Source organism: Cuculus canorus, chromosome 17, assembly GCF_017976375.1.
Source record: "Cuculus canorus isolate bCucCan1 chromosome 17, bCucCan1.pri, whole genome shotgun sequence".
Classification (NCBI taxonomy): domain Eukaryota; kingdom Metazoa; phylum Chordata; class Aves; order Cuculiformes; family Cuculidae; genus Cuculus; species Cuculus canorus.
In genome coordinates, this window is record NC_071417.1 from 6,495,527 (window position 1) to 6,521,044 (window position 25,518).

The 25,518-nt window shown below is 47.3% G+C and overlaps 2 protein-coding genes across 12 annotated transcripts in view; one reads left to right on the forward strand and one right to left on the reverse strand.

Annotated features, from left to right (window-relative positions):
- The window catches only part of SFI1 (SFI1 centrin binding protein), a 23,541-nt gene extending 22,574 nt beyond the window's left edge, over positions 1–967 (forward strand). For all 8 annotated transcript variants that reach the window (XM_054082163.1, XM_054082161.1, XM_054082165.1 and 5 more), the window contains one exon: positions 41–967. In XM_054082163.1, coding sequence (XP_053938138.1) covers positions 41–148 — 108 coding nt within the window. In that variant the 3' untranslated portion in view covers positions 149–967. The remainder of the gene's footprint in view (positions 1–40) is intronic.
- PISD (phosphatidylserine decarboxylase) lies at positions 288–25,269 on the reverse strand. Of its 4 annotated transcripts, none has more exons than XM_054082171.1 (8): positions 25,205–25,269; positions 21,087–21,181; positions 18,482–18,657; positions 5,592–5,828; positions 5,327–5,465; positions 4,262–4,408; positions 3,438–3,598; positions 288–3,118 (listed from the first exon to the last, which is right to left on the reverse strand). In XM_054082171.1, exons 1-8 carry the CDS (start codon positions 25,228–25,230, stop codon positions 2,894–2,896), a joined length of 1,206 nt encoding a protein of 401 aa, XP_053938146.1. In that variant the 5' UTR covers positions 25,231–25,269; the 3' UTR covers positions 288–2,893. The 4 variants fall into 4 exon arrangements, with proteins under 4 accessions (XP_053938146.1, XP_053938145.1, XP_053938144.1 ...); XM_054082170.1 differs by lacking the exons at positions 21,087–21,181; positions 25,205–25,269 and adding exons at positions 7,852–8,017; positions 10,139–10,554 and having other exon boundaries at positions 383–3,118; positions 18,482–18,623; XM_054082169.1 differs by lacking the exons at positions 18,482–18,657; positions 21,087–21,181; positions 25,205–25,269 and adding exons at positions 7,852–8,017; positions 10,139–13,658 and having other exon boundaries at positions 383–3,118.
- Between the last annotated feature and the right edge of the window lie 249 nt (positions 25,270–25,518).

A 25,518-nucleotide genomic window follows, 5' to 3' on the forward strand; every position in this document is an offset into this window, starting at 1 on the left:
TTGCTGTGCAAACAACTTATGCAATTCTCTTAACTTTCAGTTGCAGGTGAGGATCAAGGCCCTGGCCAAAGCACAGCCACAAGACAGACACCACGTGCAGAACCTGCTTGCCCGCCTGCGTGATATCCAGAGTGCTCTGGATACGTGATACCTCCAAACCCACTGTCTGGCTCACAAGCAGGACATTTTGCCCCCTTCACAGCAGGAGAGGATAGAAGCGATGTGTGCGTTCTCTTAGTCTATGTATGGCATTTTGATTTTATAAATTAACTATTTTTGCTTGATTTATTTTGTCACTACAGCTGGTTAAACTAGGAACTTGGCATACCCCACACTGCACCCACAATACGTAATTTAGGTTACCCTGACATTTCAGAAAGATCAGCAACACTGGTAAGACTCTTTATTTCAAAACGTTTGCAGTTAAATGAATTAATGTCAGTAAGTTATACACTTTGATGTACAAAAATACCGTGCTACTGATACAGTTGAAGAATTAAATGGATTCTCCATGCAGGAGAAATTCACAGCATTATCAGTACCCTCTAGGAACTTTGCTTTCACTTCCAGGGTGCCTTGCTGACCTCTGTGTAACAAGTTAGGTTTGTTAATCCACCAGCTCTGCACAGTATTGAGACCATCACAAAACCAGCCACTTGCACCCTAATCCTCTCCTCCGATTTCTAATAAAGCAAATCCCATGTAACCTGTTGGGCATCGCTCAGCCAACAGCCACCTTCAGATCCTATGTGTGATTATGGGAGCAGGCAGAAATTAAAGCTCAAAGGTGCTCTGGCTGTGTCTGGAGGGCACAGGCCTCAGTGGGAGATGGGCAGAGGATTCAGTTGTCTTGTCTCTCAGCCACTGGAACAGATTTGCCTTCTCCCGCTAAGACGACTGGTCCTCTAACGGGTACAGCTTTATCCTCTCAGGGCTGACATTTGCCTGTGTTTTCTCACTCTCAGTGGTCTAAAGTGCCCGTTTCTGTAACTGTTACCTGACAATCTGCTGCTGCAGGAGTGAACGTGCCAACACCAAGAAGTTTTAATGTGATAGGTGGCTGAGAGCCACTTCAAGCTTTCAGACTCCACCCCCAGGAAAGGGAGGAAACATTGACTCTTGGAGCCAAACAAATGTGCTCCTGCTTGTCACCCACACAGCCACCATCTCCTATGTCACTTAGAGGCAGTTCATCATCCTCTCCTGATGACAAGCTAAGCATACAGGACTTGGCAAACTGGAAATGTGTACAACAAAATCATAGTCTATTTTGTGCAGTGCATACAAAGAAGTTTTTCTTTAGGAAGTCAGAGCTGGCCAAAGCCCACCACATCGCTGATGTAGCAGAAAAAAACACCCAAGGCTCAAGCAAGGAAGATAATAGATCTTTCAGAGCAGAAAGGCAGGTTTCATGAGCATGTCCGCTCCAACAGGCTCTGGACAGCACTGCCAGTTCTAAATGTCTGAGTGCCTGGGCTTGGACCAGTTCACTCTTTAGATACAAAGGATGCGTTCCTTTCAGATTCGGTTCCTTCTCTTCACTTGGCAGCCGTTCTGCCAGGGCCAGGCAGCACCACGTTCCACAAACCCAAGGTGTTGAATTTTAACTCTCCTTGATGTGAAGTTACAGAGGCTCTGAAGTTCTATAGGATGAGGCTTCAGCATAAACCTCTCAGCCCCCAGTGCATTCGTAGCGTGAAGTACGAGAGCAGAAGTCAGAGCAGCTGGGGGGGCGTTCTGTATTTTGGATAAGATGAAGTTGCCAGTCCGTTACGGGAGGGCCAGGCTGGCACCTGGGAGGCAACTTGGGACTGTTGAAATGTTCTCATACACAGTCAACACACGGGGCATTTCACTCTGTGCAGTAAAAATTGGTCCTGAAGTATCTGAAACTGCTCTGTGAGTAGAGGAATTAATTCTTCAAAGACTTAGTGAGAAAGCAACACTGGAAATACAGAGCAGAAAGTAAAAACATTTTGGCTGCTGTCTCATTGCATCACACAAGAAAAACATTCCTGTCTTTTGACCCATTAATCCAAGAGGTGATGTTTGTCTCTCACACAAACCAACTCTTTAAGGCCTGGAACAGCAACATAAAGCCATGGATTACAATGGGACAGAGCTTGCTCTGCTATTTTTTTTAAAAACAAACTCTCAAAATGAGGGGACACAGACAGTGTTCAGGTTCAAAACAGAGCGCAAAGTCCATCTTTAAAGGGACCACATCAGGTGAAAGAACTGGAGTTGTCTGACAGTGGGAAGCCTGGGTGACTGTACTTTATTATGAGGACATTGCCTGTTGTACATGGTGGTTGGTTTGGACTGTGATGTTATCCCAGCCCGTTTAACTCTGGCACTCTACGTACTCGTAGGCTGCCTTCATGCAAGAGCTGCAGGGGAGTGTCTTGAGAGTAAAATAAATATAAGAACATACTCTTTACTCGATGTCTGAAATCAGACAGTGCAGAGAAAAAGGTACAAGGTTTGACTCGACCTGTCAGTGCCCTTTAAACACATCTCATCTCTACCTCCACCCTTCCCTGCTGCACCAGCACAGCTGAGGAAGGCTCACAAAGGACTTGGGGGCTCCAAGAACAGCGTTCTGTGGCACAGCAAGGGGAGAACATGAAAGACTGCAGGCACAGGGTAGAACAGAAACCTCTGTTGTCAGCATCTTTAAAGGCAGCTGGACCTGACACAGACAAGGCCATTCAAAGTCCTCTTTCTGCATTCAGCAGCAGGTAAATACAGACCAAACACACTCAAGTTTAACGTAGCAATGACATCTGCTGTGTTCCTCACTCAGGTCCCGCTGAGTGACACACACTTGTTAAATGGAACACTCGGTGGTGCGATGAGTCCCTTTGTATAGAAACCCTTCTTGCTGACCGTTCTATAGAGAGCCCAGTGCTTCCCCAAAGCGGATTTTCTGTCCAGCCTTGAGGTGGAATTTGAAGTCCTTGGGTGCCTCAAAGATCAGTACGATCGTAGAGCCTAAGTTAAATTCCCCTAAATGTTCTCCCTTCCTCATGGGGATTCCCTTCTTGTTATTGTTGGATATGAAGCTGAAGTCGTTGTAGGAACCTTTCGAGTAGCGTGGACTGTTGGTGTGCAAGTCCTACATAGAGAAGGAAGAAACTGTTACTTGAGGATGTCAGTCGTCGGCGTTGATCAGCACAGCTGCAGCCTGCGGGAAGCTGCGCATTTGCGATGCAGGAGTAAACTGACAATTCAGAAGCACAAGAGGAATTTGTGCTGGAGGCAACTCCCTTAAATCAGACTGAGAACACCTATAATCAGTGGGGAACCTCCATGCTGTGAAACACTGTTGTTTCAGGGTAGTAAGATTTTAAATTTTTTTTTGTAGCTTTCTTTTACTGCGCTTTACCAGCCTCAGCCATTGAACCCAGAAACCTGCCCATCGCTCTCTTGCTCACCTGGTCAAAGTAGATGCGGATGGAGCCCACATTTGTTGCTCCTACAGCAGTTAAAGAGAAAAAGCCGTGTTTCCAGTCACCTGTAAGGACAACCCGTTCATTGTGGCAGAACAGCTCCTTGATCCAGCGAGCAACTCCAGGATTCACAGACATCAGAGACCCTACAACAGTGGGAAAACACTCAAGCTAAGCTGCCTGATGTGACAGCATCTCACTAAACTCCTTTGTTTCAATCCAGGCCTAACTTCAATCTGTGACTTAACAGATCTCTCAGACCTTGAGGCAGCCCATTCTTCCCCCTTCATGGCGTTTGAAACCAAACTCAAACACTTAGGTTTTTCTAGACAGCAAGAAGTAAACCATGTTTGTTATCTGCTGAAGTACATTATGATCTGCAAAGAGGAGGACAAAGACACCCAATCCCAGCTCCACCAGCACAGCTGTTCAGTTGCACTTTCTTTGCCAAACCCAGAAAAAAGGCCATATTTTAGGCTACTGTTCACTCTGACCTGCAGAACGATTTGCATTTGAGGTGTAAACCGAACAACTTGTGTTTGAGAATGTCAGGTCAGCGTGCATCAGCCGTTATTTCAAAGAATTAAAACAGCCTGAATACAATATTACTGTTTGCACCATTTCTATATGATTCGTTCTGGTAAACAATACTACCATGACATTCGTTACCATTTCTGACAAATCACTTTTCCCTCATTACCTATCAGGCTGTACAGCTGCTGCACTGGCATGTCTCATTCAGCAGCGGCCCGTACCAGTGCTTCCCTCCATAGCTGCTCTGCATTCATTTCCTAGGAACAGGAACCTACCTGGGAAGTGCCGTCGGTGAGACACTCTCCAGTCAGTAGGGGAGTGGAAGCAGTGATAGTCCCCTGGTGCAAGGTAGATCACACAATGATAGAGCTCGTTCCCCTCCTTTGTGACCAGTTGTTGCTGGAAAGAGTTACTGGGAGGGGCTGCAAAGAAACCATGGAAAGGAAGAGGTTAAAGATATTCACCCAGTCGCTTGCCATGGCTGAGCAGCCTACACAGAACCAGTGGAGGACCAGAGGATTAAATACAGCCTACATGTAGCGTTGAGACTACAAACAGATTCACTTTCTCCAGGAATACAGTATTTCAAAGTGTTCTTTTCCCTTTATGACAAAATTAGATCCTGTATTGTCAGAATCATTTTTGAAATTCCTTCATTTTGGAGTTTCTCCTTCCCCAAACAGAAGAGCAGAAACTGAGATCCAGTGAGACTGAATTTTTCTTAAAGCTCTTAAGAACAGGATTTTTCTCCAAGCAACCCTTTTAGGAACAGAATTTGTGAAGATTCATTTGCTGCATTTGTGCGTGTGCTGAAACCAACCGTACTGTTGGCAGAACTTGGTCTCTGCAGTCCCTGTGCCAGTTTAGCATCACATGTGGCTTTTGTCTAAACCTGAGGCGTTGGGCACAGCGCTCAAAGACCAGCGGAGCAGCCACAGCACTAGCACTCATGCTCGAGTCTGGTTACGGAGCAGCTCACATCATCCCTGCCAGCCAGGCGCGGGGACACCGCTCAGTCTGACAGCAGGAGTGCTGCAGCCTGGTGCTGGTGGCAGATCTTAGAGTTGATGGTAATTGTCAACAGAACCACATAAAAAGGAACCAAGCAATAAATTCAGCTGATCAGAATGAGCCAGGCGAGACAGTATAAAGTTGCCAGTGAGAAAGTGAGGCACTAAACCAGTGACATGTTTGTCCCCAAATAAAACCCAGACCTGCTTTTGTTCCTGGCAATGTGAAAGAGAAGGAAAGTAAAAAGAAGAAGCCATCTCTCTTCTCTTGATCTCTGAGAACATGCAAAGTGCAGAGCTGAACAAATGCAGAACTGACACAGGACTCACCCTGGCTAAAACGTGGCTCTTCTGGGCAGACACGAGGTCCCAGGAAAGACTCCAGAGAATAAGTAACCCCTTTAACTTGCTCCACCTCGCAGTTTTTGACCTGTCCAAAATTAAGGATCTTTCCATCAGAGGGACTGATCTACAGTAGAGAGAAAAGAAAATAAGGCACGTTAGGAATTCCTTCACTCCTTGTAAACTAGAGACATTTGTTAGGGGGTGGGGAAGCTGGCAGCGTAGCACAAAGCCTTTGATTCCTTATACTCACCACACTGTGCAGACAGCAGACCGGCCGTGCTTGTGGTTTCAGCTTCCTGCGGAAGAACTCACTGAGGTTTCTGTAGTGATGCAGATCTTCGACAGCAGCTTCCTCCATGTTCACTCCAAATGTCCAGATGTACAGGCTGTAAACGGGCTTCCGGAGCCAAGTGGGCAGCTCCACCTGGTTCAGGCGGCCCCAGGCTCGTGAGAGCAGCCGAGTTGGTACTGATTTGTACAAAGCAACCTAAAGAAACAGGAATTGCACCGTGTCACTCAGTTTTCACCACCAACAGCTTTCTCTTACTTCTCCCCTCAGAACAGAAAGGGTGAAGTATTCTTGCCACCCACTCCCTTGGATTCAGAGGGTTACGCCACACACAAAGGAGCCTTTAAGTCAGTAAAAAACAACACAAAAACCATCCATTCCTTCCACTCTGATGAGAACAGATGAGGAACAGGATGAAGCTTACTGTCCCCTCCCCTGCAGGCTGAGGCTCCACAGTGGAGATTCAGGGACGGCCCAGAGCAAGGCTTACACAGACACTTCACGTGTCCCAGCGGAATGCCCAACAGAAGAGTTTAACATTACCAAACGAAAACTGACTGAAAAATAATTTCTCTGTGTTTCATGATATGCTTCTCAGGCGCACCTACTAACAAGAGTGTTTTGTAGATCCCAGTGTCATGCTGCTTTCATGACACTTGTACGATCGGAGACGCACACCATCATGGATGCGGCTACACCGACATACACCAGCCTTACTCCTTCTCTCACAACTATGAGAGCTGCTCATTGCAGGAGTATGAAATGCCTTTATTCCTGTAGAAATGACCCTTTGGATGTACCCCAAAGCCTAAGCTTCAGCAGCAAGAGCAACAAACGACCAGTGCCAGTAAGAGATGTTTGCTGCTGATGTATCTGAAGAGATGACCGCATCTTCCTGTCGGTCATCCCGGCCAGCAACTACTCTGGGGTTTGTGGTGCTCAGTGTCAGTCAAAGAGCTCACATGACCATGGTGTAATGCAGGGGGATGTGGGTGGAGCAAGGGAACGGAGCCCTCTGAAACCACTTCAGCAGCAGGAAGTTATCTGCAGAACCCGGGACAGATTTTTTTGAACAGGGCAGTTCACAGCTATACTTAACTCTCATCTAAAAGACTTTTTTCTCATTTTCTTAGTGAGAATCATCATTTACTGTCAATATGAATCATAACCTTCGTATTGAAGTCTTGCAAAATGCAGCCATAAACGCAAACAGAAGTACATGCTGGCCGAGAGCCTGTCTGTCATATCAAATGCGGCAATGGAAGACCCCACTCGCATATCACGATCCTGCATTGTATTAAAATCCAGTGACACTTCAGAACGAAAGAGAACATCAACCTAATCTTAGTTCAGATAAACGTTTCTAAATCAACAGTACCGTAGGTCATATAAGCACAAGTACTGAAGAAAAAAACTTTTGCTATTTCATTTGGCAAGCCTTATAGAGTGCTATTTCTAAAAACCAACCTTGCTCGCTTCCCCACAACCACTGAGCACATGCAGATGCAACTGTAAAATCACAGAACTGCCGACAGCGGTATTTCCTGGTAGCCCCATTCCTTCCAAAAAGCCTGGTTCTTGAGTCGATGGGATCAACCAGAACAGCTGTTCCACACAATGGCCCCCAAAAAGGCAATTGCCTTGCAGTTTTCAATCAAAATATTTGCGTGGTGGCTCCATGCTGAAACCCCAGGATTTGGGTGGAGAAGAGCTGCCTGCAAGACTACCTAGACCCTGCTCTCCACAGTGTCAGAGCAGAGATTCGCATATCGTTTGGACAGGCTGGCATACAAATGCTCAGAGAGCCTGAGGAACACCCCCCTTTGTGGAAAAAGGACAGAAAGCAAGAGCCTTCATCAGCGTGGCCAGGAAAGGGAACTGCAGGAGCAGTCGGGTCTGCCTTGCTCCAGCCCGCCCTGGCACTTTGAGGGGACTGAAGTAATTCAAAAGCTTCTGTTGATTTCCCTGGGCAGACCTTTGACCATGAGAACACAAAGAAACTCTCTGCTACTGAAAACAAATCTCTTGACTGTGAAGCAATTGGTCACCACAACTAAGAACAGTAAAAACTAATGGGAAATGAGAATTGCATCTCTGCTTTCACAGCAATGATCAGCAGCTTGTTCCGTATTCGGGCTCTCTCCACTCAGCTGCTGCCAGCTGCCCTCGGGATAAACCAGCTCACAGACACGAAGCGCAAGAGAGACCTGCTCGCACTTACCCTGCTCATAGGCCTCCATCCCACTCTGGTCAAGGGCTTAAGAGCACCAAAAGGCAGAAGGTAATAGAGAATGGTCAGAGGCCAAGAACGCAGTTTCAGAGCAGGCCTAGACATACAGCTTAGCCGGCCCAACCTTCGCCTCAGGGCCAGCTGGGGAAACTGCAACCTGGAAGATCATACACACAACAGGAGAGGATCAGCCATCAGCTTCAGAACACCAGCTTCCCATACCAGGGATGAGTTATTCCTGCACAGCTTTAAGTAAACATCGATTCTGCAAGTCTTTACTCCTTTGTTTTGGTCAGTTTTCCCCTGTCCCAAAATAGACCAGTTTACCTCAAAAAAAAAAAAAAAATCCTCTGTCCAAAACACAGTGTTCATTCTCACAGGTCCCATTTTATGAATGATGCCCTCAAAAATTACAGAAAAGATCACTTGCTGATGAGGTTTGAAAACAAAGTCACAGCTGGTTCATCCAACTAACAACGTAACATGATAGTTTACAGTGGCAATAACAGAGAGCAAAGGATCTTCTTCCAAACATGAGAAGTCTCTACCCCCAAAAATGTTTCTCGTGGCAGCTGTTGGGCAGCCAGGGTGGGCAGCGAACAATGCTCTGACAGCTAGGGACCTGCGATGCTGGGACTCCAACAAGAACTGTGTGGAGGGGCAATATTAAGGAAAGAACGGATACTCTGATGAGAGAAATCCTTGGAACCTAAGAAACTGAGGCCCCTTATGGCCTTTCTGTGTTGAAGGCACTCTGACTAGATTGTGCCTCAGAGTCAAATTTACATAGAGCTGTCGGTTGTTCACTGACTTTGGGAAACACGTGCTCACTGGAGAAAAAACAGGAGCAGCGCTCCAGAGTTAGTTAATGCAATGTTCACATAGCTGATTCCAAAAGATGTCTTTCCAGTCTTGAAACCTTCACTGGGTGCCCTGGTTCTGAACAGAGAACCTAGGGACAAAGGTGATCCTGCTAGTGCTGCAGGGTAACTTAATCTCCTTTGCCCAGTAACCAACTCCTCTGCCTCATAACCAGCTGCACCTGTGATTTTGGTAGTGATGAGAACATCCTGCAGCAGACTCATTTTGCACAAATGACATGGGCAGAAGTTGAACTTATAGCCCTGAGAGAAGCTGCTCATCTCATTAACACAGGACATGAGGTGCCTCCAGCTCAGCCGCTTGCAAAGACCCTTCAGCGCCCTGTTAACTCTTTGGGCTTCTACTCATGAAGAAACCACAGGCACTTGCAAGGTCCTGTTATCAGATGAAAGTCTGCCTAACTGAGGGCAAAACGCTCAAGTCCTCCACGCCCTGAACTGAAATCCCACCTAGGATTCTGTTCTCATCACATTGCTGAAGGCAGTACACTTGCCACCAGGATGGGGCCCTGTGGCAGTGGTGTGCTCCGGCTGCCCAGACAGCCCCTCTCTCACGGGGCTATGTAATACAAAGGATGAACAACACAATACCGGGTATATCTTTCCAAGATGGAAAGGAGCTGGGAAACTAAAAAGAAGTTCTATTGCCAACACTTCCTTTTCAAAACTTGCATTAGAATTAAAATGTCACGTGGGAAGGTACAACTGTCACCACTCTGGGATGTAAGATGGCGATTCTGGCCCAGAGAGCTTTTCTGCAGTGAACACAACTTCTTTCCCCCCAAGAGTTAATAAATAAAAAACAGAGGAAGATTTGTGCAACCAAACTCCTGAGGAGCCCAAGTGCTGTCTCAGCAGAGGTAAAGCCGGCTTTCTCAGCGGGAGGCAGGACTGACTCGGCATGGCACTAGGAAGGACACTGCACATTCTTCCTCTCATCCTCACCACCCACCAGCCTGCGGTCTGCCGAAGGCCGGAAGCCAGGTTGCTGGCATCCACATGGAGGTCCCACTCCCCCTCCTGCTGCTCTCCCCCCGCTTCACTGCAGTCACTCACGGACCAATCCCCGCAGAGCTGCATCCTGGCAGCTCGCACCAGAGCCCGCGGGTTTCTCCCTGCCTTGGCCTGGTTTCATAGCAGTCTCTCTCACCAGTTTTTCCATTCTCCCAGTGATGGAGAATAGAATAGGAAGGACTGAAAGCCTCCTCGTTCCCCTGGTCACAGAACAGCATGCCCTTCTCTGCCAGTTCAGTGCATAAGGAGCTTTATAGTAATTAGGCCAAACAAAAGCTTCGCAGATGGCTGTCGCTCCTTCTGCCCAGAAACCCTCCCGTCCTCCCTCCCTCCTTTCTCCCTTCAGTCATCATTCCTGCAAAGCAAAAATACCGAAACAGTACCTGAAACGCGCTCTCCTATTTGGTGTCCCACCAGCAGAGCCAGCTGGGCCTGGACTCTCCAGCGGTGGGTGCTGGTTCCCGGCACAGCTGCTGCTGCCGCCGTTCCCCGTACGCAGCCTCCGGACATGAATCCTAACTTTGTGGAGGTTGTAGCAAGAGGATGGAGGGTTAGATAAAGCTTTATAGCATCTCACCATTTCCCTGCATGCAGATCTGGTCCTTGCAGGGTGTTTGACTGACACATCGTCAGGGTGACGGCTGGTTGCAAGGCTCAGTCTTTTTTCCTCTCTCTCTCTTTCCTTTCCTTGCTCCGGCACAGGAGAGAGGACACGGCGTCACAGTTCCTAATTCCCAGCTGGTTTGTCTCTGGATTCCCCCTCTGTTTCCCACTTGAGTCTCTGCTACGAGGGTTGCGGCTATTGCAAACAAATAGGCATTGTGTCATATTTCAACATCCCACGATAAAGCCGACTGTGCACGATAAAAACGAGCTCTCTGTATAAGCAGTCCTTGCTTCTCGATAGTCAGGGTGGCCATTGAAGCGCAGCTCCCCAAGAACCCCTACAGTCGCAGGCTGCCGGGCAGCGCCACACTCCAGTCGGAGCAGCCAACTGGCCTCGCACCGCTAACCCGGAGGCAGTCGCATCCAGGCGGGGAGGAGGAGTGGGCTGGGAGGAGGAGCAGATAGTTCCTAGCTTCGGTTCTGCAGTGCAGCAGCTGCCGCTAAGAGAATTCTGGGCTGCTGGGCACCAAAAATCCCTTCCTGCTCTTAATGACCAGCTTGTAAAGAAGAAAGCAGAAAGGAAAGGAACGTCTTTCCATTTTGCAGCCCTTGCCAAACACTAACATCCACATCCTCAAGCCTCTTTCCATCTCAAAAGACTGGCATAGACAGTAGGTAAGGGACGTTCCTCTGCAAATGCCGAGACACATCATGAAATAAGCCAGATTTAGGGCCAGCTTGAAAACAGGGTACAAAAGAAGAGTTAACAGGGCTATCCTGCGACTCTCAGTACTGCCAGTTTTATGTCCAGCAGAACTAAAACACCAAACACCAGTAAAGGAAGCTGGCTTGGCTTTGGTTTGCTTTCTAAAGATGAAAAGCTGCAATATTTCTGTTTGTGCATTCTGAATACATGGGGGTAAACTTCCCTCTTCTACTCTGCAGACCACACCTCCAAAAGATTTTCTGTACCTCCTGTTGGCTGGATTGAGACTAAAACTGGACCCTTGATTCCGAGAGCAGAAGCCAGCTACCTACACCCCCCCTTGGGGTTGAACCAACTCCCCGTCCCCCAGCAGTTCAGGGCCTAACTCTGTAGCGGCTGGCAACTTAAATTTTCTGTTCAAGTCTGTGTTCAAATAAATGAATTCCTCATTTGCAAAGCTCCCTGAACACCATGAAAGCCGTACACCTACTAGGGCAGATCAAAAAAAACACTGAGGAAAAGGGTTGTATTGTTTTAGGGACAAGGCAGGAGGAGTGGGAGGGCCAGCAGGAAGAGCTGGAATTAACTAGCTAATGGCATCCTGCTAATGGCATCCCCCTCAGGCCTCAGAGGGAAAATATTCTAGCCAGAATTGTATATTTTGACTGGTGTTCAACTGCAAACATCACAGATATTCCCTAGAAACACCTCTGGAGGTGTCTCTGTTCAGGAAGAAAACTGCTATACAGCGTTCTATATCTCAGGAAGTTCCAAGACCTTTGTGTAAATTGTTGTTTAAGCTGAATTTTAACAACCGCACATAAAAGCATCCAGTTGATCAAAAGGAGGCAAATTTAAAATCAGCTGAGAACACTCAAAACATACTCCTTACTCCCTGAGCCTGTGCCAACGTTTTTGTTTTCCTATTTAAAATATCATTCAGTCTCTGGCTGGCACAAGAATCTCCTACACAACAAAAATTAAGCCATCTGTACAGTAAAACGAGGAAAGCAGTTACCCAAAATCCCATCAAAATTCAAAGGAAATCAAAGAGGAGCATAGGGGAGCGATTTCTCTTGATTTGCCAAAACTGCCACCACTAAATACTACATTTTAAATAAAAACAAGCTAAAGTGATGACATCATTCCAAAAGGTGCTTCATCAGTCCAAGATGAAAATAATCTTGGCACTGAAACATGCATCTTCAGAAAACTGTGGGGAGAGAGTCCACTTGACAGAGGCGCAGCCGGGCAGGAGTCAGCAGAGCGCTCCAACCGCAGCCGGCCCCTCATGCGGGGGGCTCCCACAGGCCAGGCTGGCACCCTGCTCCCCGCTCTCCTCTCCTCCTTTGAGGCCTTCACCCGTGCAGGACTCTGCAGGAAGACAGCAGAGCAAACAGAAGAGGTATCTACATCGTCTTCACTCTTCCCTGAAGGATAAGGGAGGCAAACCCATCAGCTCTTCTGGGAGAAATCCCTCAAAGCATTTTTAAGGAATTACTGTATCCTGCACTGACAAGGCTGATTCCCTGAAACCATGAGGCAGGTTAAGCAGGTCCCCTGCTCCCTGAAAACAAAAGGACGTGGAAATCTTCTACAACCAAACGCAGTGGGGACTACTCCCTTCAGTTCTAAACAAACCATGTGGTACAAGACAGATTCCTCTCCATGGAGGAGAAATAATGGTCTTTATAGCTTTTTTGCCTCCACTTCTTAAAAAAGTTCAGTTCAGATGAGTAAGATCACATATGTTTCTCTTAAGTTGTGTTCTACTGACCTCATCACATTCACCAAGAGGCAAATATCCCAGTGATGCTTAAACATAACGTTAAACATGGACATACGAGTCCACAGCAAGTTGCTGTCACTGTTGCAGAAGCTATGTACAGTTCCTATGGTGTAAGAACGACGAGATGAAAAATCTGCTGTGAGTTTACCTACTTTCTTTGGGGAAAGGAAAAAGAACTGGTGATCAAACAAGCTCACAACTGGGCAGTGCCACACAGCCTGTGCTGTTAGCTTAGGCAGGAATCTTCTGATTGCTTCTTTGTTGGAGTTTGGACATTGGTACCAGGCTCCCCCTCCTGTCTAACTCACCCAGCAGACACCATAAGCAAATAAAAGAAGCCGTTACCAGCAGGTATAAATCCCTAGAGAACTATTGTCTGATAGAGAACTGTTAATCTGTCAGCTATGCGACACCATTCTGCTCTGTCAGCTCAAATCGGCATCAAATCCAGTGACTCCATTTAATTACTCATCACTACTACCTCAAGCCCTTCCCTCAAGTATTAAAAAACAATACAGGAAGGCATTTGTAAGAAAAACTAATCTGCAACTGAACTTCAAACTTGTAGTCTCAGTTTTAAGCTGCAAGCATGAATCATTAGGCTTGGAATGTGCCAGTTGAGTGCTCAGAGCCCTCCAGTCACACTTTCTACATTTGGTAATAGAACTACTGTTTGAAAAATGCACTGCACACATCCAAATGCTGTATTCATTTCAAGCGCCAATAAAAATAAGGTCCTGCCATTAGGGGCAAGGTTCATGGTGACTGTTTATTAAAGGTCTCATTCCTTTCCTAGCAGCATCCATTTGCTTTCCAACACATAATCCCTGCTCCCACCCACCACCTTCCTCTGCAGCCAGTCCAGGAAGAGACATACTGGGTGTTCCACACCCAGTCCTGAGCTCCTGTACTCCGGGAGCTCAGCAGAACTGCTGGAGAAACTCGAGGGCAGAGCGAGCATCGTCCAAGGCCACGCAGATCTGGGCAGTGCCTTGGCTTCTCGCTTGCCCAACAAGGAGCTGCCCACGTGCCCTGCTCTGTGCCGGGGCACGAAACCGGCCATGCTCTGCTCTGGCCACCCTTGGCTGCTGAAATAATTACCTTCCCATATGAAAGCTTTCTACACTTTTTCTTAAAGAAGCCGTTGCTCATTTCCCTCTAACTTTGCACTGCCGTTTCAATCGTGTTCTATAAATAGAGGAAAAAAACACAGAAGTGGTGTTTTACGGCAGTCATTAAAGGTCGAGTGCTTTTTTCAAAGACTCATAGAATCGTTTGGGTTGGAAGGGACCTTAAAGATCATCCAGTTCCAACCCCCCTGCCATGGGCAGGGACATCCCACTGGCTCAGGCTGCCCAAGGCCCATCCAGCCTGGCTTTGAACACCTCCAGGGATGGGGCAGCCACAAACTTCCTTGGGCAACCTGGGCCAGTGCTCCACCACCCTCACGGTGAAGAAAATCTTCCTTATGTCCAGCCTAAATCTGCCCCTCTCCAGTTTATACCCATTTCTCCGAATTTGGTGCCAGAAGCCCACGCTACCATCTCAAAGATCCCTTCCGGAAGGTCAATAATAAAGTTGTATCTACTAAACGCCACAAACACGACTGTCACCGTAACCGCCCGGGCTGCCGTCCCGCTCCCCAGCGGCTCCCCCGCCCCGGGACCCCGCACGCCCCACACCTACCTCCAGCAGAGCCCCAGCCGCTGCCCCCGGCGCTCGCCTTAAGGCAGCGGTGGAAGCGCCCGCCCCGGTGCCCGCGGGGGAGGAGCCAGGGCGGGGACCGAGCCCCGGGACACGGAGCCGCCCGGGCAAATACCGCACCGCTCAGGTTAAAAATCCCGCATTTCACTCAATTCCGCTCTGCAGGACCACAGAAAATCATTGGCACAGTCACAGCTTTCACACGTTTTCGATGCTGCTGAAATTTCAGCCCTTTTAACACTTTCTGGACATCTTTGCCGCCCGCATCCGGCCACTCCACATGAAACTTTTGGAGCAGTTCCATGGGACCCCATCGTCAGGGACGATGCGAGGGCTGGAGCACCTCCCGTACCGGACACAGGCTGGGAGAGGTGAGGTTGTCCAGCCCGGAGAAGAGAAGGCTCCGGGCAGACCTTTAGAGCAGCTTCCAGTACACAAGAAAGCTGGGGAGGGGCTTTTCTACGAGGGCATGGAGTGACAGGACAAGGGGGAATGGCTTTAAATTGGAGCGAAGAAGAGTTAGATTGGACACTGGGAAGAAATTCTCCACCTTGAGGCCCTGGCACAGGTTGTCCAGAGAAGTAATGGGTGCTCCATCCCTGGAGGGGTTCGAAGCCAGGTTGGATAGGGCTTTGAGCAACCAGATCCAGTGGGAGGTGGGACTGGATGGGCTTTAAGGTCCCTTCCAATCCAAGTCATTCTATAATTCTATGAAATAAAACTCCAAACATCAGAACTTGAGAGCAAGAACAAAGAATAAGAGACCGTCCGACTGGAGATTATGCTTCATTCTTCCAAAGCTGGGTTAAAAAAATAAATCAGATTTTTCCATTATTAGCTCCTTCCTGAGCTCGACACACACCTCCTACCGTAGCACCAAACAGTGGCCAAGAAAAGCACCTTCTGCACTGCACTGCCAAGGCAGCATCCAGTACCCTCCGTTACACAATTCCAGCAGGGTTTAGTGTCAGTAGGAGAGAGTCTGTTCTTATCTCTGAGAATCAAAGCCCAAACCTCTACTCAGGCCCTTCCCCACTGTATGAAGCTGTTTTTACAGACCATGGCCCATGACAGCGAGCTGAGGTTCGAGCGGGGCAGCACTGTGCAGTCTCTGTTACCGTACTAGCAATGTCACTACACCTCCCTTCCCTTTGAGGCTCCCTGGGTTTTCTGTGGTGCGCCTCACTCAACAAACACCGATTTTCGCTTACACAAACAGAACAAGCCATGGAAACCAAGGACGGCCACAAGACATTCCTCTCTACAGAGCAACTCTTGTTCACCTGATCACTTGGTTCATCCAAACTCACTTCGGCCAAGGGTCCCCTGAGCAATTCTTCCCTCTGTGCTAGCACTGCCCCAGTGCCCTGGTGGGACAGGTAGGTCCTCTAGTTAGCACAAGAATGGCACGCTATGCATGCAGATCTCAGCTAGGATTTGAAACAATAAGCTTCCACCCAGCTGATAAATAGCTCCATGTCTCCCCCAAGCCCTCTCCTTTACTTCATCTAATTAAATGGAAGCTGATCCTCCACGGTATTCACAGCAGGAGACACACTAAGGCGTTAATCAGCTCAAGCTATCAACTACATAATGTCTCTAAGAAAATTACAGGAAGAAAAGACCTATGCTACTGAAACAGCAGGTTTGTCTTTCACTGCGGAGAAGCCTAAGGAATACTTGTCTTAAGCCAGACTCTTTCACCCCCTCATTCTTGTATGAAGTTTGAGCAAAGCAAAACCAGACAGAAGTACGCTCTCTTGAATTCCATCCAAACCTATGCATGCTTCCGTGAGGACACCAATATGTACTTCTGCACAGGCAGCGATTCCCTGCTCACACGATGTGAAGATGATCACCTATTCCATATCGCTGCCTTCTGCTCAGCAGGAAGGGAACTGCCTCACATGTAGAGCTGTCTGCTGGCGTGTGTTCCCGCACCAGTGGTGCTGGGGAATGGGAATTCTGCAGCGGCAGGCTCGGCAGCCAGGGCATGTGCAGCAGCTTCTTGTTCTACATTATGCTTTCAAACCCCATTCCATCACACTTGGTCTCTTTTTGCCTACGCAAAGCCTTATTCTGCTCTCCTCTTTTCCATGCTCCTAAGCGTGCTCCCAGGGATGCTAGAAACCAGAATAACGGGAAATGATATGTCAGCAAAAGAGACACTCAGCTTTCCAATAAAAAGGAACAATGCAGCTCTTATTTGTCTTCAAACCATCATTGTTTGGAACAGGAACATTTCTGGCAATGTCTGAATACAGTTGCTCTTTCCCCTCATAACTGCGGAGCTTCTTTTCCCTCCCACAGAAGGATTCAACAGAACTTAAGCATATCAGGAAAGGTTAGGAAACTTCATTAGTGTCTCCTGCTGGTATCTGCGGCCCTGGAGCCCTGCTTATCAGTTTGAAATTCTCTGTGATCCCCCACCGCCAAAACCAAATCCTTTACAGCTCTTTCATCAAAAACAATACTCGTAGCTTCACCAAATAATAACCATCAGATAATAACAAACCAGCATATCAGCATAATGAAAGAAAGCAAATTTAATAAGGGAACTACCCAATTTCATACCAAAACGTATGAACAACAACACAAACCTATTTGTTTTCAAGTATCAAAACTGAGCTGACATTCCCTTTTTAAATAAATACTTCTGGGATACTGGGATACTTACCAGTTTTTTTTTAATCAGAACATAAAGCCTGTTTGAAATAGGCTTCAGCAGGAAACAAATATACAGAAGACAGATTTACAGACAAATTCCTCAGGAGCTATCATAGCCTAAGCTGTTAGCATCCAGACTGTCTGCATCAGATTTTATTTGGGTCACCGGTGAAAATGAATTTAGCGATTCTAGCCTTGTCCCCTCACAGGCATGTGCCCAAACCATTCACAGGCTGTGCTTAGGAATGCAAAGAAACTGCGATTGGATGCTAAAGGTCAGACTGAAGTGTTTCCTACACAATCCTGTAATCCTAGAATTTTTAACTCCTTGCCTTTAGAACTCGTGCCGAGGCAGGCGCCACCCTGGCTATTTGGAAGGATACCACCTATCCTTTGAACTGTCTAACTCGGAGCTGTACAATACACTTCATATTTCAAAGGAGAAGCAGCAATTTTAGAATTTATGAAACATTTCTTACTTCAGTGCTGCAATGGGTATTTGACCTATGAATCTGATACACATGCTGCAATTCCACATGAACTTCTAAACTCCTTGGAATCCAGCAGGAAAAGGCAAAAATCCCTCAGGATCAGCAATAGCCGCTACAGACCTAGGTGTAACCTATGAAAAAATGGCCTTGCTACATATTCATACAGAAAACAGGCAGATTTTTCTTAACTAGGTATTAATTCTGTCTCAGCTTCCTTATAAAGTATACAAGGCAGGAAGGCATAGGGGAAGTAAGCAAAAAGTAGCACAGACTGAGCAGCAGGGAAGATAAAACCTGGAAGTACTGCACAAGCTGTACTCATAGCGAGAACTACCAGGACAAAAATTCTTCAGCACTGAATGTTTTTTTAATCTTATCATATGTAAGTTTAGTCTTTCCTATTTTATATTCAGTGTTGGCCTTGTTTTAAGCAAGACTTTGGACTACATGTCTCCCATCTGAATGACCCAATGCCTACCAAACACCATCTTATTCACAATACACCTTAAAATCACTTGATTAACTTTCTCCTCTCTCTGATTTGAGAAGTGTTTAAAAAAATGAAGTGTCAGCCATACTAAAAGATGGAGGAGGTGCCTGCAGTTCCTAATGTATCAATACACTGACTTTAGCCAGAAGCGATGCAACAGAAACTTTAGTTCCATGAGTCGTCAAGGACAATTTAAATATTCCCTTGTTGGAATTAAAGCAATGAAGGTGTGCTTCAAACGTGGCACAACAAAAATTGCCCCAGGTTTCTCACCTCCCACTCGCTCGCAAGCTTCACAGGCACCTCTATGCCTCTCTTCTCCAGCTGTTCCAACCTGTAATCCTCATATTTTCTGTACCCTGCATATCCCCCACCTGTGGCTACCAGCAAGTGGAAGGGACGCAGGCGGAAGGCTTGCCCGACCGGAGCAGTATGAAGCTTCTTCTTGTCTGTAACAGAAAAAAACAGAATTCAGGAAACAGAACAACTAGAGAATAAAGAAAAAGCTGTTGTGTGCAGGGAAGGATGTCAGCTTAGAGGATTCAAATGGGATCAGAAATCTATGACACAGCAGGTACTGGGAAGCTTCTTGCTTCCCAGCCATTACAGCTTTCACTAGGGTTGGGGAATTCCTCGACTCCACAGCTAACTGGAAGGGAAGGAAATGATGACCAGCTTCAGTGGAGGTTTGGTAAACAGGATAAAAGGCACATTTGTCTGACAAAAAAAATATCATCTAGTATTACATCTATTCCTCACCAAGAACTGCCAGGCTCCTCCTGCACACCACAGATCGTGCTGTCACTGAGCGACAGGGCAGCACGCAGGGCAGTCGCAGCAGGGGCAGGGCTGCCCTGAGCAAATCTTTAGAGAAAACAGATGTGTGCAACCTGACTGGGCTGAGTCAGTACTGGACTGCGCTGCTTCCACCCATGTCACAGCCCGTCCAAAGGTGCTCTGCAATGAGCGTCACTTGCTGCCAGACAGACAACACCCAAAGGAATTAATTCTTGGACAGGATTGGTGTCATTTCCACAACAATCATTATCATAGATGGGCTGGAATAAAAAACAATGGATTATATCTTGTTCCATCAGTCAGGCTTAGAGTTGTATCAGGAAAGGATGCATGCACAATGCACAGGATTCAAAGCATAAGTGCTCAGCAATGTGGGAAGCTTTAGTTCTAAGGAGCAGAATTGATCGGAAGCATTCAGCTGTTCTTCATCCATGATGGTGTAACAAGATACTCAATAAAAGGAATTCTTGCTCACAAAAGTGTTTGTTTTACCAAAATAGTATTTTTACTCACCTCTTTCCTACACGTGCGATTTAAAATGTTTGTGTTAGAAGTCCTAAAATACAGCATAATATGAAAAAAAAGCTTTACTCTTTCTGAAAAAAATAATTTTAAAATTCTTATTTTCTGGGGAAAAATCCAACCAAAAAACAAACAAGGGAGGAACTAAGATTCTAGGAAATATTCTACCAATGCTCTATAAAATACTCTATAAAGGACAGGGGTTGTTTAGAACAGCTAAAGAAAGCTTTATAAAGACAGACTTTTATTTATTTATTATTTACAAAGACTCCACAACCTTTCAGCTTTGCATAACTATTGCAACAGAAATGCCTGTACAGAGACTGAGATCCTTTAGCCCTAAAGCCTTTAACTCCCTTCCCACCACATCTTTGGCTCCAAGCTGGCAAAGCTGCTCAGCTATTTCACCAGAGCTTAGTAAATTCCCAAATCAAAACCTCTCAGCGGGAACAGCTCTTTCTGGTTTGTATCCAGGCAAAGGCTGTTTCACCTTCAAGAGCCTCTGATTACACTGACATGAACATTGCTTTTCCTGTGCTGGAAGCCAAACCATTTGATGTTCTACAAGCCACAGCAAACACAATTTAATGTGTTGATAAATGATGTGATGTAATGTTTGAAAACATTAATTAAATAGCAAACTTGTCAAAAGACATACATTACAAAGGAACGTAGAAATAGATTGCAATATAAATTTCCCTTAAGGGAAAAGAATAAAAAGAGAGAAAACGAAGTGAATTCCTGCCCTGTTTCTATTATCCCAGCACCTGTCCTGCTGGCTCTGTTACACTGGTTTCCTCAGAAATGACAACCCCAGTGAAAAAGATGATTGTCAAAGTATCAAAGAAGCTTAAAAGAAGGCAAATACCCTCTAAGGTGACGGAGACAAAGCAAGCTAGTTACTTTCCTATAAACACACAGAGGTATATAGAAGCACTACAGTAAACAAAAATAATGAGGAAAACCCCAGCAAATAAACAACTGCATGGCCCCAATGGAGGTACTCTGATCTGGGAGCTGGTGTTCGCCACACAGGATCAGCTCTGCCCTTCCATTTTAGCCAATACCGCTCTGGATGCTACAGCATCCCAGCTGCCCAGATTTGCATCTCTGCAAGGCTCCTCTCACCTATACAATCGTTGTGGATCAGACAGTGCTTCTAACAGAACAGATAAGAAGCCGTCAGCCGTGGTGAGGTAAGTGTTTGTCTCAAATGCTCCTCTTGATCAAGGAAATTTTATTTTTTTTTAATTTTTATTGCTACAACATCTGCTAGCCAAGTATTCCAAAACAGCTGAGAAACGATTAACAGCACCTTGTAAGGAATCTTATGCAGTAGCTAAACACACTTCTTTTGTTCTCTGGAATACAAATCAGCACAGGAGTAAAGTGTAGTTTGGAAGCTCATGCCTATGGGAACACTGTGAATTGAACAGGTCTCTGATGCTGGACTCCCACTCTGCTTTCATTTCATGCACTTCATACTCACCAAAATGCGATCATAAGTTTGAGTAACCCTGAGTTTAAAAGCACTGGGTAGATACAAGCCGTCGCTTACCACTGAAAAACGTCCTGGAAGGCGGCTGCTTCCATAGGACTCCAGCTCTGGCACATGGGCTCTTCTGCACCAGGAACTCACAGCTAGTCAGCAACCTGCAAACACAGCAAATGAGAAACAGTTCCTTAGGTACAAATGTTTACTAATGCAAATGTAAGCACTTCAACGCAGTGATAATCTTATCTTCTGAAGCTCAATAACACTGAAGAAAAAGCCTCCTCAAAGTCTCATAACAGTCCTACTGAGCCTATTACCTTCTGGCTTATTTCTTCCCTAAAAAATCCCCACAAAACCCTGACAATCCAACTGCAGATATTTATTTAATTGTGCATCTATTTTGTCTTTTCTTTTTCTCACCAAACATTGGCACAGGTTCCTTTTGAGGTTAATTCTACTGTAGCATAGCATTGTATGCACTCATCTTGGCAAAAGCCCTTTTCAAGCAACCAGTTATGTTGTCATTATGCATCACATCTTGGCTAGTTCAGAGTTCTAAAATACTTGTGATTGTAAATACAAACCAAGACTTATAAAAAAAGCAAGTTAATATCATCTCATTCCATCTTAGTTTATGCACCACCCTGGCCTACATCTTCAGTGATCGATCTGTCGCTTTTATTTTTTAAATAAGTGATTCTGAACTCTGCTTGCAAATGTAGCAGCAAATGCTGTGATGATGGTTTAGCACTTGTGATTATTCCATCTCCACCAGGCTGCTACACAGGTGGTCACTTAGACTCATAGGATTCACGAACATCCGACAACAGCAACTCCTTGAAGAGACACTCATGGACTGGGCTCATGTATCTCCTTCATTGCCGTGCTGGTGTGGAGGAGGAGTGCACAGAATGGTTATCGATTTTGTGAAGTAATGACACAGTTTCTCACAGCATTCTGCTTCAGAAACTGTCTGCCTCTGGACTGGACAGGCGCACACTCTCCTGGGTTGAAAACTGGTTGGATGGCCCAGAGAGTGGTGGTAAATGAGTTAACTCCAGCTGGAGGCCAGTCACAAGTGGGGTTCCTCAGGGCTCGGTACTGGGTCCAGCTCTGTTCAATGTCTTTATCAATGACCTGGATGAAGGCATTGAGTGCACCCTCAGCAAGTTCGCAGATGACACTAAGCTGGGTGGAAGCGTGGATCTGCTGGAGGGTAGGGAGGCTCTGCAAAGGGATCTGAACAGGCTGGACTGCTGGGCTGAGACCAACAGCATGAGGTTTAACAAGGCCAAATGCCGGGTCCTGCACTTGGGGCACAACAACCCTATGCGGTGCCACAGACTAGGGGAAGAGAAGGACCGTGGGATGTTGGTTGACAGCCGACTGAACATGAGCCAGCAGTGTGCCCAGGTGGCCAAGAAGGCCAATGGCCTCCTGGCTTGTATCAGAAACGGCGTGACCAGCAGGTCCAGGGAGGTTATTCTCCCTCTGTACTCGGCACTGGTGAGACCACACCCTGAATACTGTGTCCAGTTCTGGGCCTCTCACCACAAGAAGGATGTTGAGGCTCTGGAGTGTGTCCAGAGAAGAGCAATGAAGCTGGTGAGGGGGCTGGAGAACAAGTCTTACGAGGAGCAGCTGAGAGAGCTGGGGTTGTTTAGCCTGGAGAAGAGGAGGCTGAGGGGAGACCTTATTACTCTCTACAACTACCTGAAAGGAGGTTGTGGAGAGGAGGGAGCTGGGCTCTTCTCCCAAGTGACAGAGGACAGGACAAGAGGGAATGGCCTCAAGCTCTGCCAGGGGAGGTTCAGGTTGGATATCAGAAAAAAAATTTTCACAGAAAGAGTCATCAGGCACTGGAACAGCTGCCCAGGGAGGGGATCGAGTCACCTTCCCTGGAGGTGTTTAAGGAACGGGTGGATGAAGTGCTTAGGGGCATAGTTTAGGGAGTGTTGGGACTGGTTGGACTCGATGATCCAGTGGGTCCTTTCCAACCTGGTGATTCGATTCTATGATTCTATGATTCTATGATTATTAGACCAACTGGTAGAGTTGGAAAAGAAACTCTTCTTAAGAATTTATTTTACTGCTGCGTATGTTGGCAAACTATAATGCGACTGGTTCTGCCATGCTGAAAACACACAAAATAGACTTACAACTGGCCAATGCAGGAAGATGAATCCAGAAGTTTTCATAGAATCATAGAATCACTAGGTTGGAAAAGACCTCTAGGATCATCGAGTCCAACCAACTATCTTTAATATATACTACTTCATTTCATGTTTCTAACAAACCTATAAAAGGATCCACCCAACGGTACCAGAACTATTCCTGTTTCAAGTCTGTAAATCAGCATGTTTAGACAAGTACTGGAAGCTGGCATGACATCACCACATCCTGCTGTCGGACCGGACCACAGGCCCAAGCCGGAGGCTGTACTCTCACACCAACAGGCTCAGTCCCTTGGCGAGAACCAGGCCTATGCAGTCCACTCATTCCTGGGAAGCAAACAACACAGCTGGAATATCTTCATTTGGCCCTCTAACCTTTCATCTGCTCTTGACCAGGTATGTGCTGAGTACAGAATTACTTCATTAGCTCACAAGCCATTGCATCATTTAGGGTGACTCAATGCCAGGAAGTGATTATTAAGGATTTTAAGAATTAATTTCAGGTGTCTACTGAGTTACATATAGACATTATCTCTTCATTTAGAAAAAGAGTCTATAAATAGCAGATTTCTTGTCTAGAAATCATGTAATGATGCTGGCAGACGCTTGCTAATGATGTTTTCATGTGTGCTAAGGACAAACAGACATAGTTTTCACTTTTCCCCATAACACAGGGTCAGCAATATTTCACTCTGCCCTTCGGCTTTGGTTTCTACTAAAACCACCCAGTTAACTCAAACATGACAGATAGCCTTTCCCAAAAACGTAGATTCTTGTAGCCAGGTGCTGCATCGTCTCCCAGAGTGTTATTTCCTCATCAAAACAGAAAAGGCATCCCACGCTGCTGCAGAACCTGTATGTTTTACACAGCAACATGATGTAATTTTGTCATGAACAATGAGCTCAGCTGATCCACATGGGTCATACACAAGACCAGCACTAATTTGCGCAGATAAGAGCCCTGCTTTACAACATACTGAAATACCCGGGGAAAAAGGAGTACTTGCCCATCACCAGGTTGGGAGCCTGTGCGCTGCTTCTAAAGAACCCAAAATACTAAGAACTTAGGAACTAATCTAGTTAACATTAGACTTAAATTTACCAGAAAAGTTTTAGAACTCTAAAAAGTCAATACATAATCACCTAAAAAAACAATGCACAGCCCAAACTAGCTGCGTTGGCTTCACAGGAGCCTCCAGGAGCTGTTTGTGCTGCCCAGGCAGGGCAGGGCAGACCGACTCGGTGCTTCAGCAGACAGACCCTCACAGGGGCGGCAGTAATGAACCACAGCCCCCTGCGCTCTTATTGGTTTTGGTGTCCAACATGGGAAAAACAAATCTTCTCCTTTCTCTGAAATCTAAGAACAGGTAAAGATGCTAGGACCACCTCGTTTGCTGTCAGAGTCACCTCCCCTGCCCCTGACAGCCTGACCTCGATGGGTACAAGTGTGTCAAAGCGCATTGGCCTCCTGCCCCTGCCAGGCGACCAGAGACTGTCACAGCTGGAACTGATAGGATCTTCGGTCACTGCAGCCCCTGACAGGCGAGCAGAGGCTGTTGGAGTATGAACTGATGGGATTCCCGGTCCCCTCAGACCCTGCCAGGCGAGTGGAGGCTGATGGAGCATGAACTGACGGGATCCCCGATCCCCTCAGGCCCTGCAGGGGGAGTAGAGGCTGTCAGAGCTGGAACTGACGGGATCCCAGTCCCCTTAGCCCCTGCGAGGCATCCAGAGTCTGTCAGAGCTGGAGCTGCCGGGATTCCGCTCCCGCCTCGGCCCCTGACAGGCGAGCGGAGGCTGTCAGAGCACGAATTGCCGGGATTCCCGCTCCCTTCAGCCCCTGCCGAGCATCCCGAGGCTGCCGGAGCTGGCCCTGCCGGGATCCCGGTCGCCACGGCTCCTCGGCGGGCTCGGCCGCCGGGCACGGAGCCCCCGGAGACCAGGCCCGCGGGGCGGCTGCCGGACAGCGACAGCCCGTGCCGCGCCCCGTTCCCGGCCCGCCCGTACCTGCCCCACGCCGCGGCCGCCGCCATCTTCCTGCGCGTCTCCGCGTCCTCTGCGTCCGGCGCGCGCGGGGCGGGGTGGGGCCAGGGGAGCGGTCCGTGCCGGCAGGGGCGGGGCCAGGAGAATGGGAGTGGCCAACCGAAATGTTCGTGCCGGGAGGGGCGGGGTCAGGGGTGTCCTGAGGAGATGGGGAGTGGTGACGTGCTGTGTGCCACGGGGTGGTGGGACTATGAGCGGGGTGGGAGCGTCCTCAGGGAGGACAGGGCATGGTCCCCAGAGGGGGATGTGTACGGGGGCAGGAGCGATGGGGACACGGG